The sequence below is a fragment of the Nerophis lumbriciformis genome, linkage group LG03 (genome assembly GCF_033978685.3).
Source record: "Nerophis lumbriciformis linkage group LG03, RoL_Nlum_v2.1, whole genome shotgun sequence".
NCBI lineage: Eukaryota > Metazoa > Chordata > Actinopteri > Syngnathiformes > Syngnathidae > Nerophis > Nerophis lumbriciformis.
The window spans coordinates 37,715,001-37,732,132 of NC_084550.2; the positions used below are offsets into that span (position 1 = coordinate 37,715,001).

The 17,132-nt window shown below is 41.8% G+C and overlaps 1 protein-coding gene across 2 annotated transcripts in view; it reads right to left on the reverse strand.

The window, feature by feature from the left end:
* LOC133584041 (dual specificity calcium/calmodulin-dependent 3',5'-cyclic nucleotide phosphodiesterase 1B-like) overlaps positions 1-17,132 on the reverse strand; it is a 120,977-nt gene that overhangs the window by 35,833 nt on the left and 68,012 nt on the right. For both annotated transcript variants that reach the window (XM_061937690.1, XM_061937691.1), the window contains 5 exons: positions 15,812-15,994; positions 15,423-15,489; positions 15,226-15,342; positions 9,455-9,595; positions 9,270-9,370 (listed from right to left, as the gene is read on the reverse strand). In XM_061937690.1, the coding sequence (XP_061793674.1) occupies positions 9,270-9,370; positions 9,455-9,595; positions 15,226-15,342; positions 15,423-15,489; positions 15,812-15,994 (609 nt within the window). The remainder of the gene's footprint in view (positions 1-9,269; positions 9,371-9,454; positions 9,596-15,225; positions 15,343-15,422; positions 15,490-15,811; positions 15,995-17,132) is intronic.

Sequence of the window (17,132 nt, forward strand, 5' to 3'; positions counted from 1 at the left end):
AGAAAGCCGTTCCTGGTGTTTCTTTCGTCAATTATTACAGCTTTTAGTTACATCACAAAAATTTGCCGTAGTGTGTGAATGTGGGTGAAAATAGTTGTTTGTCTATCTGTGTTGGTCCTGCGATGAGCTAACAAATTGTCCAGGAAGTACAAACCCCGTTTCCATATGAACGGAAAACAATAATTTGCAAATCCTTTTCAACCCATATTCAATTGAATGCACTACAAAGACAACATATTTGATGTTCAAACTCTAAAATAATAATTAACTTAGAATTTCATGGCTGCAACACGTGCCAAAGTAGTTGGGAAAGGGCATGTTCACCACTGTCTTACATGGCCTTTCCTTTTGACAACACTCAGTGAATGTTTGGGAACTGAGGAGACACATTTTTTAAGCTTCTCAGGTGGAATTCTTTCCCATTCTTGTTTTATATAGAGCGTCAGTCGTTCAACAATCCGGGGTCTCCGCTGTCGTATTTTATGCTTCATAATGTGCCATACATTTTCGATGGGAGACAGGTCTGGACTGCAGGCAGCCCAGGAAAGTACCCGCACTCTTTTTTTACGAAACCACGCTGAATGTGGCTTGGCATTGTCTTGCTGAAATAAGCATGGGCGTCCATGAAAAAGACGGCGCTTAGACGGCAGCATATGTTGTTCCAAAACCTGTATGTACCTTTCAGCATTAATGGTGCCTTCACAGATGTGTAAGTTACCCATGCCTTGGGCACTAATGCACCCCCATACCATCACAGATGCTGGCTTTTGAACTTTGCGTCGATAACAGTCTGGATGGTTCGCTTCCCCTTTGGTCCGGATGACACAATGTCGAATATTTCCAAAAGCAATTTGAAATGTGGACTCGTCAGACCACAGAACACTTTTCCACTTTGCATGAGTCCATCTGACATGATCTCGGGCCCAGAGAAGCCGGCGGCGTTTCTGGATGTTGTTGATAAATGGCTTTCACTTTGCATAGTAGAGCTTTAACTTGCACTTACAGATGTAGCGACAAACTGTATTTAGTGACAGTGGTTTTCTGAAGTGTTCCTGAGCCCATGTGGTGATATCCTTTAGAGATTGATGTTGGTTTTTGATGCAGTGTCGTCTGAGGGATCGAAGGTCACGGTCATTCAATGTTGGTTTCCGGCCATGCCGCTTACGTGGAGTGATTTCTCCAGATTCTCTGAACCTTTTAATGATATTATGGACCGTAGATGTTGAAATCCCTAAATTTCTTGCAATTGCACTTTGAGAAACGTTGTTCTTAAACTGTTTGACTATTTGCTCACGCAGTTGTGGACAAAGGGGTGTACCTCGCCCCATCCTTTCTTGTGAAAGACTGAGCATTTTTTGGGAAGCTGTTTTTATACCCAATCATGGCACCCACCTGTTACCAATTAGCCTGTTCACCTGTGGGATGTTCCTAAAAAGTGTTTGATGAGCATTCCTCAACTTTATCAGTATTTATTGCCACCTTTCCCAACTTCTTTGTCACGTGTTGCTGGTATCACATTCTATAGTTAATGATTATTTGCAAAAAAACAAATGTTTATCAGTTTGAACATCAAATATGTTGTCTTTGTAGCATATTCAACTGAATATGGGTTGAAAATGATTTGCAAATCATTGTATTCCGTTTATATTTACATCTAACACAATTTCCCAACTCATATGGAAACGGGGTTTGTATCTTGTCCCCCAAGACCCCGAGAGGGACGAGCGGTAAAAGATGGATGGATGGACCTATTAGTTCTAATACATTAAAACAGCCCAATAATTTGACAATGTGCTTTGGGTATGTTGATTGTATTGTAACATATGTGCCGGCAAGAAATCTACGTCCTAAGGACTCCGGCTTATTAGTGATTTCCAGAGCCCCAAAAAAGTCTGCGGACTATAGAGTGTTTTCTATTCGGGCTCCAGTACTCTGGAATGCCCTCTCGGTAACAGTCCCATCTTAAAACTCATTTGTATACGCTAGCCTTTAAATAGACCCCCTTTCTTTTCAAACCACCAAAAACGCAGTTTGCGTGGGCGACAAAGGGCTAAAACGATACTTATCTTCATTGTTTCCACCTAGAAACAGTTCAGTGGGGACAGGCCCTGAGAATTAAGTCCATTACGTCCACCCCGCTGTTCAAAGTCGAGACCCGGGTTGGACCACTCATCTGTGCATCAGTTGATGACGTCTCTGCACTGCTGACTTGTCTCCACTCAAGATGATCCCCTGCTGGCCCCACTATGGACTGGACTCTCACACTATTAACTAGATCCACTCGAAGTCCATTTGCTGATGATTTAGCACTCCTAGCACACACACGCCAACATATGCAGGAGTAATCATGCAAACTGGAAACAACAGCTGCTTCGCTTGGACTCCAAATCAACACATCAAAAACTAAGTTAATGCGTATCAACAACAAGAACTCCCCAATAAACATGGATCATAACCAGTTAGACGAGGTTGCCACCTTTACATACCTAGGAAGCATTATTGCTATGGACGGAGGAACGGAGGAGGAAGTCAGTGCCAGAATTGGAAAAGCAAGGACCACATTCATTATCTTAAAGGGGAACACTATCACAACTTCAGAAGGGTTAAAACCATTAAAAATCAGTTCCCAGTGGCTTATTTTATTTTTCGAAGTTTTTTTCAAAATTTTACCCATCACGCAATATCCCTAAAAAAAGCTTCAAAGTGCCTGATTTTAACCATCGTTATATACACCCGTCCATTTTCCTGTGACGTCACCAGTGTTGGGACTAACGCGTTACAAAGTAACGCGTTACTGTAACGCCGTTAGTTTCGGCGGTAACTAGTAATCTAACGCGTTATTTTTTTTTATTCAGTAATTTAGTTACCGTTACTACATGATGCGTTACTGCGTTATTTTACGTTACTTTTGATGTAGTATCGGCTAGAAACAGAAGCGCTGCGGTGTCTTTCTTCTGAATCTTCCTCTGTCACAAGCCGGAGAGAAGAAAAGAGGCGCGGTCTATGTGTGTGTGTGGGGGGGTGGGGGGGCGAGGAGGGGAGGTTTGATCCGCGGTTTGATATATGAAACAAACAAAAAAAGTTGTTGGCACATTCAGTCCACACACAGCGTGGTCATGGCGAGCGCAATAACGGAGGAGCTTGAACGCCCAGCGCCATTGAATCGGTGTGTTTATAAGTGCAGATTCGGTTGTGCAAAACGAGGGTTTTAAACACATGCTGAACGTGCTTGAACCACGTTACGACATCCCGTCGCGCACCCACTTCAGCAATAAGATTGTGCGAGATCTTTATGAGCAGGAGAAGAAAAAAGTTGTGGATGAACTATCCCGAGCATCATCTGTTGCGCTCATGACAGACGGGTGGACGTCCAGCAGAACTATAAGCGCTCACTTCATCACAGCAGACTGGGAGATGAGAAGACACCCCCCCTTTACGAGAGTCACCTTGCGCAGGTACTGACACAAGCAGTGGAGGAATGGAAGATAAAGATATCCCAGTCACACGTGATAATGCCAAAAATCAAATAATTACAGAGAATGAGGCAGGACTGGGACCACAGATAGGTGCTTTGCACATGTAGTGAATTTGGCATCACAGAAGGGAATCTCAGTCAATAGGATGGAGCGCCTCTTTGGGAGGATCAGGAAGGTTTCTTACTTCCACCCAAGCACAACAGCTGCTCATGTGCTTAAGACAAAGCAAGAAATGCTAAAGCTGCCTGCTCATACATGATGTCCCAACGAGGTGGAACTCCACTTATGATATGTTGGAGCAGCAGGCAGCTATATACTCTGCATTGACCCACAACACCCTGAAGACAAATGTCACCCTGTCTGATGATGAAGAGAGCCTCTTACCCTAGTTTAAGCACCTAGATGAGGTCCTCTAGGTGCTTAAACCCCTCAAAAGTGTTCCATCTCTCCTGAGCACTGAAACTTCACCATCTGTGTCAATGATCCTGCCACTGAAAACAAGGATTCTACAATCCATGGCTCCAAGTGTGGAAGACAGCAGCATCACTCCAGATGTCAGGCTTTATTTCACTACCTATGTTTCAAGGAAGATGATGTTTCTTCTTATGTTGCACTTAAACTTGTTTTTTATTAATGGTCATTGGTCCAAGTTTAAAGAAAGGAGGAATGCCTTTTTATGTTGCACTGTTTTTCATTAATTATGTTAAAAGGAAAATAAAAATGCATGTCAAGTTGATCAACAGATTGTATTATTCTCCAGTGCAATAACAGTACTGAAATGAAGGCAAAAAGGGCATTAATGGGAGCTTTAAAAAAAAAAGAAGAAAAAAAGAAGTAACTAAATAGTTACTTTTCACAGTAACGCATTACTTTTTGGTGTAAGTAACTGAGTTAGTAACTGAGTTACTTTTGAAATAAAGTAACTAGTAACTGTAACTAGTTACTGGTTTTCAGTAACTAACCCAACACTGGACGTCACATAGTGAAGCCAACACAAACAAACATGGCACAAAGAACAGCAAGGTATAGCGACATTAGCTCGGATTCAGACTCGGATTTCAGCGGCTTAAGCGATTCAACAGATTACGCATGTATTGAAACGGATGGTTGTAGTGTGGAGGCAGGTAGCGAAAACGAAATTGAAGAAGAAACTGAAGCTATTGAGCCGTATCGGTTTGAAACGTATGCAAGCGAAACCGACGAAAACGACACGACAGCCAGCGACACGGGAGAAAGCGAGGACGAATTCAGCGATCGCCTTCTAACCAACGATTGGTATGTGTTTGTTTGGCATTAAAGGAAACTAACAACTATGAACTAGGTTTACAGCATATGAAATACATTTGGCAACAACATGCACTTTGAGAGTGCAGACAGCCCATTTCAGGCGCGCTAAGAACATATATTTTTCCTCGATTTCAGCACTCAGGCTAACCCTACCTAAATAGACACAAAATACTGCATTACACAAGACTACCCGAATGTACTCGAATGATTGAAAAAAATAAATGTTTTTAAGCTCAATTATTGGTAAACACAGTTTATGTATAATAATTTACGTAAAACCGCGAGTAATGAATAAAGTTTTCATCAATTAATATATTCTGTAGACATACCCTCATTCGCTCTCTTTTCCTGAAAGCTGATCCGTCCAGTTTTGGAGTTGATGTCAGCATCTGCTTTGAGTGTCGCAGGATATCCACACATTCTTGCCATCTCTGTCGTAGCATAGCTTTCGTCGGTAAAGTGTGCGGAACAAACGACTGACCATTTCGTCGGCTTTACCCACAGCCTCGTATTTTGAACAAATTTCGTCCAATTTCTTGCCACTTTCGCATCTTTGGGCCACTGGTGCAACTTGAATCCGTCCCTGTTCGTGTTGTTACACCCTCCGACAACACACCGACGAAAGTGGGAAAATGGCGGATTGCTTCCCGATGTGACGTCACGTTGTGACGTCATCGCTCCGAGAGCGAATAATAGAAAGGCGTTTAATTCGCCAAAATTCACCCATTTAGAGTTCGGAAATCGGTTAAAAAAATATATGGTCTTTTTTCTGCAACATCAAGGTATATATTGACGCTTACATAGGTCTGGTGATAATGTTCCCCTTTAAGCATAAGACTCAAGACCAAACTGCAAATCTTCAACTCAAACGTCAAATCCGCCTTACTCTACAGTTCAGAAACCTGGAAGATCACCGCCAACATACTCAACAAAATACATACATTCTTCTCCGTCGCCTCCTAGGTATCTACCGGCCTAACACCATCTCCAATGCCAACCTGTGGGACCTCACTAGACAAGACACAATAGAAAATGGAACTGGATTGGTCACACACTGCGTAGACACAATAGATCAATCACGAAAAAAAATAGTTTATGAACAGGTCGATAGTTACCTTGCCACTAATAAACTCATGTACAAATTCCAATCCGGCTTCAGAACTAACCACTCCACTGACACATGCCTTCTCTATCTGACCGACCAAATCAAACATGAGGTGGACGCGGGCAAATACTGCGGCATGGTCATGCTGGACCTTCAGAAAGCATTTGACACCGTTAACCACGCTATACTGTTGGATAAGCTCAGAGCAATCGGATATAACAAAACCTCATCGAGCTGGATGCAATCTTACTTGGAGGAGAGGGAGCAGGTGGTACAGGTGAACGGCACCGTGTCCCCCCCACCCCCTCTCAGTGAGCTGTGGAGTCCCCCAAGGCAGTGTATTGGGGCCTTTACTGTTCCGAGTATACATAAACGACTTGTCATTGGCATGCGACTGTGAATTGTTCTTGTTTGCGGATGACTCGGCTTTGCTGGTATCAGACAAGGACAAGTCACAGGTGGAGAAAATCCTCAGTGCTGAACTCTGTAGAACATGCACCTGGCTCGCTGACAACAAGCTATCCATACACTTGGGTAAAACGGAATCCATCCTTTTTGGGTCCCACATCAACCTTAAGAAAGTCAATGACTTCACTATAAAAGTGGGTGACATTGTTATCACCAGGAAAGATGAGGTCACCTACCTAGGTTCCATTCTAGAAGCTAATCTTTCCTGTGATAAAATGGCAACCAAGGTAATCAGAAAGGTCAACCAACGAACAAGATTTCTCTATAGAATCTCCTCTCTGGTTAACAAAAGCACCATGAGGATTCTGGCGGGAACTCTCGTTCAACCCTTTTTCGATTACGCTTGCACCTCCTGGTACCCTAGCACCTCCAAAACCCTCAATATCTAAACTCCAAACATCCCAGAACAAGCTAGTCAGATTACTTCTAGACCTCCACCCCAGATCCCACCTCACTCCTACCCACTTCTCCAAAGTGGGCTGGCTCAGGGTGGAGGACATAGTAAAACAACTTGCACTGAGCCTAGTCTATAAAGTCCGCTACACCTCCCTGATACCGAAGTACATGTCCAACTACTTCCTTAACGTAAATGACCGCCATAACCACAACACCAGGGGGAGCTCCACTAACCACGTTAAACCCAGATTCCGAACTAACAAAGGTCTTAACTCTATCTCTTTCTATGCCACATCAATGTGGAATGCACTCCCAACAGGTGTAAAAGAAAGGGCATCGCTATCCTCCTTCAAAACCGCAATAAAAGTTCACCTCCAGGCAACTACAACCCTAAACTAACACCCTCCCCGGATTGTTAATAATAAAATGTAATCAATCAAATGCAGATACTTTTTCTTATGCCTTCCGATCTCTCTCTCTCTCTCTCTCTCTCTCTCTCTCTCTCTCTCTCTCTCTCTCTCTCTCTCTCTCTCTCTCTCTCTCTCTCTCTCTCTCTCTCTCTGCCCACTACTTGCTGTCCATATCCTACCAAGTCAGACCTACACTGTTCCAATATCCATTTCTCTGTTCTCAATTGTTGATGACTGATGACAACAACCAAACCTAACCCCCCCGCCCCCCTCCACACCCCGGATTGTAAATCATGTAAATAATTCAATGTGATTATCTTGTGTGATGACTGTATTATGATGATAGTATATATGATAGTATATATCTGTATCATGAATCAATTTGGACCCCGACTTAAACAAGTTGAAAAACTTATTCGGGTGCGGCCCCCTCCAAGGTTTCTCATTGTATCCCATTGAGTTTTTTCTTGCCCTGATGTGGGATCTGAGCCGAGGATGTCGTTGTGGCTTGCGCAACCCTTTGAGACACTTGTAATTTAGGGCTATATAAATAAACAATGATTGATTGATTGATGTGCTTTTACTCCTATCTAATGTGTACTATTAAAGGCCTACTGAAATGTGATTTTCTTATTTAAACGGGGATAGCAGGTCCATTCTATGTGTCATACTTGATCATTTTGCGATATTGCCATAATTTTGCAAAAGGATTTAGTAGAGAACATCGACGATAAAGTTCTCAACTTTTGGTCGCTGATAAAAAAGCCTTGCCTGTACCGGAAGTAGCAGACGATATGCGCGTGACGTCGCAGGTTGTGGAGCTCCTCACATCTGCACATTGTTTACAATCATGGCCACCAGCAGCGAGAGCGATTCAGACTGAGAAAACGACTATTTCCCCATAATTTTGAGCGAGGATGAAAGATTTGTGGATGAGGAAAGTGAGAGTGAAGGACTAGAGGGCAGTGGGAGCGATTCAGATAGGGAAGATGCTGTGAGAGGCGGGTGGGACCTGATATTCAGCTAGGAATGACTAAAACAGTAAATAAACACAAGACATATATATATACTCTATTAGCCACAACACAACCAGGTTTATATTTAATATGCCACAAATTAATCCCGCATAACAAACACCTCCCCCCTCCCGTCCATATAACCCGCCAATACAACTCAAACACCTGCACAACACACTCAATCCCACAGCCCAAAGTACCGTTCACCTCCCCAAAGCTCATACAGCACATATATTTCCCCAAAGTCCCCAAAGTTACGTATGTGACATGCACATAGCGGCACGCACGTATGGGCAAGCGATCAAATGTTTGGAAGCCGCAGCTGCATGCATACTCACGGTACCGTGTCTGCGTATCCAAAGTCCTCCTGGTAAGAGTCTCTGTTGTCCCAGTTCTCCACAGGCCAACGGTAAAGCTTGACTGTCATCTTTCGGGAATGTAAACAATGAAACACCGGCTGTGTTATCCGGCACACCAGTCAGGGGGTGCATTCTACGGCGGGGGTGCGTTATCCGGCACAACACCTGCCGCAATACGCCGCTTCCCACCTACAGCTTTCTTCTTTGCTGTCTCCATTGTTCATTGAACAAATTGCAAAAGATTCACCAACACAGATGTCCAGAATACTGTGGAATTTTGCGATGAAAACAGACGACTTAATAGCTGGCCACCATGCTGTCCCAAAATGTCCTCTACAATCCGTGACGCCACGCGCTGACGTCATCATACCGAGACGTTTTCAGCAGGATATTTCGCGCAAAATTTAAAATTGCACTTTAGTAAGCTAGCCCGGCCGTATTGGCATGTGTTGCAATGTTAAGATTTCATCATTGATATATAAACTATCAGACTGCGTGGTCGGTAGTAGTGGGTTTCAGTAGGCCTTTAAGTCTGTGTAGTATAAAACAAGTATAACATGAATACAGTGTCATTATGGTGTTGTATTATTAGTATTATTATTAGTATCATTGTTATTAGTAGAGTTTTCCAATATTTCTGGCAATCCTGTGCTTTTTAAGGTTAAAGTTTTAGGCCGCGACAATCACAAAAACGAAGGTCACAGGGACTGTTATATACAAAGCCACTTCATTTGTCCGAAAACGCCTCTTACTTTGTGTGGATGTGAAAGTTGTTAGTGGTTCCTGTGTGCTCGTAGTCATGGATGGCTGCAGCGAAAAGCGCCGCCATGACCTCCAACTCTGTCAACCAGTGCTTGGTAGACGCAACAGACACAAAACAGTCGATGGTTATTTGCTACCACTAAGCATTCAACTGTCACGATGGGGTTGACTGTACCACGAGGCCAGAGCGCAGCAGGAGACAGTGCAGCGTCTGGGTGACGTCGGCGGCGTGCACGTGACTGTGATACGGGTTGTTGTGTTTGCAGTATCCTCTCTCCACGGCCGACAGGAACAGCGTCAGGCTGGAGATTGGGATCTGTACCAAATCAAAGAATCGTTTCAGACCTTTGAGGACTGGTTGTAATCAAATACAGTTGGTGTTATGAAATAAATTACACCTATAGTATCTTGTGATATATAGGAATAGGAATTGATAAGATGTTTCCAGTTACGGTTCCACTTTTGATTATGCTTAACGATTCGGTTCCTTAACGGTTCTTTTATCGATTCTTTGAAAAAGAGAAAAAAGGGTGGATTAGCATTAATTTTGTTTAGTTTAGAAGTAACATGACCTTACAAAGACTACAGTGAGGTCTCAAGAGGCACATATGTAGCTTTTTTGTAAATAAATATAAGAAATTAGGGACAAGCGGTAGAAAATGGATGGATGAGATGGAATATTCTTCTGTAGAATGTAATCATGTGAAAATTACACAAGAATGTAACATAGTAACATGTGACTTAATTTATTACATGCGAAGTGAGATATGTCAAGCCTTTATTGGTTAGAATTTTGATGATTACAGGCTTACTGTCATGATCCGTGGCCCAGATCATGTTTTGTTTAGTCATGTACTGTTAGTTTTGGACTCCCTCAGTTCCTGTTTTGTGCACCCCTGGGCAGAGGTGGGTAGTAACGCGCTACATTTACTCCGTTACATCTACTTGAGTAACTTTTGGGATAAATTGTACTTCTAAGAGTAGTTTTAATGCAACATACTTTTACTTTTACTTGAGTATATTCATAGAAGAAACGCTACTTTTACTCCGCTACTTTTATCTACATTCAGCTCGCTACTCGCTACTAATTTTTATCGATCTGTTAATGCACGCTTTGTTTGTTTTGGTCTGTCAGACAGACCTCTATAGTGCCTGCGTTTCAACAAATACAGTCACTGGTGACGTTCACTTCGTTCCACCAATCAGATGCAGTCACTGGTGACGTTGGACCAATCAAACAGAGCCAGGGGTCACATGACCTGACTTAAACAAGTTGAAAAACTTATTGGGGTGTTACCATGTAGTGGTCAATTGTACGGAATATGTACTGTACTGTGCAATCTTCTAATAAAAGTTCCAATCAATCAATCAAAAGTGTGAAGGAAAAAAGACTCTTTTTTATTTCAACCGTACATCTCGTCAAAAGCCTAAAGACTGACTGCACAGTTCCTGTCTTCACAATAAAAGTGCCGCTTCAAAATAAGAGTCTCCGAAAGCCAGCGCAAACAAGCTAGCAAGCTACGGAGTTTGCCGCCAATGTATTTCTTGTAAAGTGTATAAAAAGGAATATGGAAGCTGGACAAATAACAAGCCAAAAACCAACCACTTTCATGTGGTATTAGACAGAAAGGAGGAACTTTTTTTCTCCTCCATTTGAAAACGTGGACGTTATCATCACTACTGTCTGATTCCAATCAATGCAAGTCATCAGAATCAGGTAATACACCAACTTATATTCTTGTTTTCATGAAAGAAAGGAATCTATATGTGTTAAACATGCATGTATATTCATTAAAACACCTTTAACATGTAAACAAAAACGGTAAAATAAATAATTATAAATTATATACTGTATATATCAATGTATGTATATATATATGTGTATATATATATATATATATATATATATATATATATATATATGTGTGTGTATTAAAAAAAAATATATATATATATATATATATATATATATATGTGTGTGTATATGTTACTCATCAGTTACTCAGTACTTGAGTAGTTTTTTCACAACATACTTTTTACTTTTACTCAAGTAAATATTTGGGTGACTACTCTTTACTTTTACTTGAGTAATACATCTCTAAAGTAACAGTACTCTTACTTGAGTACATTTTCTGGCTACTCTACCCACCTCTGCCCCTGGGTTTGTTTTGGTTACCATGGATACTGATTGGTTTCACCTGCCTCTGGTTAGTGTTCGACACGCTCACCTGCTGCCGAGCACTAATCAGAGAGCTATTTATTCACGTTTCTCGTAAAGCTCAGTCTGGCTCCGTTATTTGCATTATGCAACACGTTACCTTGGTTTATTCCTGTTTGTCGATTCCTGTGCTAAGTCTCGGCTTAGCTTCCCGTGTGATCTGCAGGCGTTTTGTTTGCTTTCTGTATGTTTGTGCTATGATTTATGAGGACTAGATCATATCCTACCTTCACGCTTTCGTCCGGAGTTGTCCGTCTGCATCTTGGGAGAACGACCCCGCATAAACATGCGACCCCGGCGTGACACTTACAGTTTATGAAAACTTTAATTTGAAAATCTCAGGGTATGTAAGGTTTCAAAAACCGTAAGCCATGATGATCAACATTATAAGAAATAAAGGCTTGACATATCTCGTGTTGCATGTGTTGAGTTAGTATCAAAGTTTACTTTTACACCATATTCAAATTTTATGAGTTTTACCTGTATAATATAATGACTGAGAGAAAATCTGGTTGCAGGAAAACATGCAACTTTTCGCTGGCTACAATTGAGCATTCACCTACCGAAAATGCAAACTTTTGACCACAAACTTAGTCTCTGCTAGGTGACATTGGTCTAGCGCAGGGGTCGGCAAACTTTACCGAAATGTGTTTGTCATTCTTGTTTGGTTTTGGTTCAAAGTGTGGCGCATTATTAGTAAGAGTGTTAAAGTTGTATATGACCACCGTCAGTGTAACCTGTGTGGCTGTTGACCAAGTATGCCTTGCTATCACGTACGTGTGCAAGCTGAAGATGTACATTGTATAACGAGTGTTGGGCTGGCACGCTGTTAATATAGATTGTAGAGGGCGCCAAATGTTGTACCATCATGGCACGCCCTTATTATAGCCCTTATTATAGCCCCTATTATAGCCGTAAGGGTGAAAATCGGTGAATACTAATCCCGGGAGTTTTCTGCGAGAGGCACCGAAATCCGGAAGTCTCACGGGAAAATTGGGGGGTTCAGCAAGTAAGCTGCTGAGCCGCATCAGAGTGATCAAAGAGCCGCATGCGGCTCCGGAGCCACGGGTTGCCGACCCCTGGTCTAGCGGCAGACGTGACCTAGGGCTGCCCGCCTCAGAGCCAGTTAGAATCTGTCTCTCATCATGCTCATCTAAATGAGAAGGCTTTCATTTCAATTGAACAAATAATAGCGCTAACATGATAGGAGATGTTGGATGACATTCTGGCGTTATTGCTGCTGGGATTAGATAGGAGCGCTTAAAAACGCAACTTTCATTTATAATTATTGCATGCTGTGTGTTCAAATGTTCAGCATATTGCTATGACTACGACAATTAGCGCTGTCACAATATTTTCTTGTAGTATCAAGTCAAATTTAGAACGTTTGTTGCATAATGACATCTTCACCCGGAAGAATCGATAAGAGAACCGTGTGAGAAAATGGCAAGTGATTCCAAGGAATTGATACACTGGGAACCAGTTTTTGATTCCAATCCCTAGTGATATAGTAATGCTTATATCACTAAAAAAAGTACATAAATAAAAGCCAACACCCATGAAAACACACAAACAAGTTCACAACGTCTTTAAGGACAACATTTCTTTACTGTAAGAGAACTGACTTTCTTATTCTTGGTCTGAGCTCCTCCAAGGTTAGTTTGAATAATAACATAATAACTAGATGTTTACAGTGTTGGTCTTACCTTGTCTTGACCCCTACAAAGTCTCGGTCTTGACGTATTTTGGGCCTTTCAAAGTATTGGTCTTGACTTGTCTTGACCCCTACACATCTTGGTTTTAACTTATCTTGATCCCTTTAAAGTATCAGTATTGGTCCTGAATGGTATTGCCCCCTTCAAAATCTTCAATGCTCTATAGAAGTTTATGCATTGGGGAGAGAGTAGTCCAGCATGATTTTGTTGTTTATCTGCTGGTCATTGACAATAAAGACTATTCATATTCACTTGTATTGACCCTTTTAAATCCTTGGTCTTGTCATGTCTGTGTAATCATGTTTTGTTTTAGTCATGTTTTGTTTAGTTATTGGACTCTTTAGTTTCTGGCTTTTCACTCCCTTGTCTTGTTTCCATGATTACCCATTAGTTTCACCTGTTCCACGTTTGGACTCATTGTGCACTCTTGTTTGTCACCATAGCAACCCATTATTTTTCACCTGTCACGTCACGCACCTGTTTCATGTTTTGAGTCACGCACCTGTTTTCGTTATTCATGTCTGTAGTATTTAAGTTCATTGTTTTCAGTTTGTCTTTCTGGTGACATCCCCACATTTATGCTCTGCACATTTCTGACTCTTTTTTCATGTCCATCATTCACGCTGCTCCTTTTTGTCCATGCCAAGTAAGTTTTGTTCATTATTGCCACAGTTAGTGTTTTTTGTTATTCATAGTTTTTGGCTTTGTGCAAGTATTTGTTTTCATAGCCAAGTTGTTTCTCCGCCACTGTGCGCGCTTTTCGTTTGTACTTTTTTTTTTTGTCCTTTATTAGTGTAAAAAATAAATTATGTACTCTCATTGCCGTCTCGCCCGAGCCAACTTTCCGTTGCCTTCTAGAAAAACTAAACCCCAGGACCAAGTCATGACAGGTCTTGACTTTGTCCTCAACTACTCAATGTCCTAACTTGATTTTAAATGTTCAAAGTCTTGCTCTGAACTATTTCAAAGGTTTGGTCTTAACTTGGTCCTAACTGTAAACAGTATTGGTTTTAACTTCTCTTTACCCCTTCAAAGTCTTGGTCTTGACTTTGCCTTAACTCCTCAATGTCTTGCCTTGATTTCAAATGATCATACTACTTCGAAGGTTATAGCTTTACTTGATTTCAACTGCTCACATTCTTGATTTTACCTTAGTCCGAACCCCTCAAATATTGGCCTCATCCTCTCAAACTGTGGTTATTCACTCCTCAAAATCTTGACTTAGTCTGATATTCACTGAGCCTGAACTCTTCAAAGTCTTAATTTGATTTCAAATGTTCAAAGTCTTGCTCTGAACTATTTCAAAGGTTTGGTCTTAAACTTGGGTCCTAACTGCAAACAGTATTGGTTTTAAGTTTTCTTTACCCCTTCAAAGTCTTGGTCTTGACTTTGCCTTAACTCCCCAATGTCTTGCCTTGATTTCAAATGATCATACTACTTCGAAGGTTATAGCTTTACTTGATTTCAACTGCTCACATTCTTGATTTTACCTTAGTCCGAACCCCTCAAATATTGTCCTCATCTTCTCAAACTGTGGTTATTCACTCCTCAAAATCTTGACTTAGTCTGATATTCACTTAGCCTGAACTCTTCAAAGTCTTGTACTTATTATACCATATTTTTTGGACCGTACGGCGCAACGGGTTGTAAGGCGCACTGCACTGTCAAAGAGTGGGGGTCTTTTCAGGTCTATTTTCACCTGTTTTCACTTTTTTGAAAGACCCGCCAGCTATCCTGTTCTGTCTCCCTGTAATGTTTGTCTGCTCTTCAATGGGATTGTGCGGAAAATCTTAATTCACCCTCTGGGATTATTAAAGTATTTCTGATTCTGATTCTGATTCTGATCTCGACACCCCAAAGTCGCAGACTCAACTCAGTTGAAGCTCCTTAAATTTAATTCTTGCCTGCATTCCTCTGAGGCTTGGTTTGACTCTGTCTGAAAACCTCTTTCAAGTCCTGTCTTGACTGTGCTGGAGGATGTAAAGTCATCTTTAGTATATTGAGTATAAAGACCTTGAAACGGCTGTTGAGCGCATATCTGGTGATGAGCTCAAAGAAGAGCGCCTGTAGTGCGTGATCAGAGCTGGCTGCGTTCAGGGCGAACACGTCAAAACTCCAGCGGTCAACATCCTTTGGCAACAGAAAAGGGGAGATGACATCATTATTGACATTAGAAACAAACCGATAAGCGGCATTGTGAGCTTACTTACCCTCAGGCAATTTACGACGGTTGCAGGTTGGTCGGGCATGGTGGCCGTGTAGGCCCTCTTGAACATTCTGGAATAATGCAGTGTTTATGTTGAGTTCACCTACAGTTCACATGCTGAGATTGTGCAGCGAGCTCGTCTCAGGGGGTGTTTATATAAATCCTCTAAGTGCCCGTACACATTGGGAAGGATGTTTTCAAGAGAAATGCTTTAGTGTCTGCAGTCGTCTTGTGTAGAGCTACATTCACAATCTTCATAGCATCGCTTACTACTGCTTAGTCTGTTCTGTTTTACAACGTAGATTTCATGATTAGCTTCAGTCTAAAAAAACGTATCATATCTTTCTGAATAAAGTCTGATTTCAGCATGTAAAATAAACAATTCTGTCACACCTCTCCACAAATATCCCAGCTTGCACCGCATGCACGATGCTGCGGAACTTGGGTTTCTCGTCTGTACGCCGCCCAGGTCGCCGTACCCTCTGAGTGAACGTTGACGCCAGCCAATCGGTGACCTCTGCAGGAACCCCGTCTGACTGAAGCTGCTGGAGGTCGTCTTCAGACTCTATGCACTGCCTGACACACACACAGTGATACAAAATAGTTTTAGGAACTACTTATTTTATTACCATCAATTTAAGAGAGTTGTTAAAGTGTTTTATTGTTGCAACATAGTACAGGGTGGGGAGTATAATTTGGCCTAAAATCTATGTAGTGATACAGTACGTTCTGGCCCGGGCACACCCGGACCAGAACGTAACAACCTGTTCCCATACAGTAAGCGAATCATATCTAGCTCTATGCGCTCTCTGTGTTTTTCTCCCCTGCCGTGTTCACTTGTCTCGTGTTTTCCTTGTCGTCATCCAGCAGCATTCCTCAGTTCCCGCGTCACGAGATGTGTGTCTCGTATCCCCGTATTCCCTCTGGTTCTCTGGCTGCTTCTTGGATCTCGACCTCCCGCCTGGACCTTCAACGCCTCTCTATCCTGCCTGTTCTCTGGACCTCCGAGCCTGTTCTGCCCCTTTTGGACAGGACAGGTAACACTCAGCAGTTAATTCCTACACGTAGTCGCACATGTGACACTTACAATTAGTAGTCACAATTGTTTTGTAAAATGCATGTGTAACTAGAGTATCCTAATTTAGTTCGAGGTATTTTCATATCTAAAGTCACAGTTAAAGTGTATGTTTCCAAGCTGAATGCCACAAGACATGTTATTCCGCCACGCCAGCAGAGGGAGCACTCGTATAGGAAAGGAGGGAAATGGGAGGTGCTTATTAGTCCTTGTGTCTCAGTCAGGTCACACCCTGCGATGACAACGCAATCAAGCACTTTGTTTCTTCTTTTTATTCCTATAAAACAGGTCGGTAAAGTGTGATAATATTAACACATTTGTCTCCAAGCAATTATAAGTGTTTCTGAATATAGAAATATAAAAGTATGTTGTTTAAAAGTGTGTATTTGTGATGAAATTTGTAACGTTCAATAAGCAATGTCTCCCTTTGTGTGCGAGCCCGTGGTTTGAGCGGGAATGGCGGCGGCAGTGGATTTGTTGAAGATAAACTCTGTGATTGTTAAGAAGTTTTATAGGTATAGTCAGGTAACAATATGTGTAATTGTAATTGATTTATAATGACAGTGACAATATAGAAAAAAAAGCGTTCAAGAAAGCAGCGATATTAAAAACGAAGCAATGTCAGAATATAGTACAAAC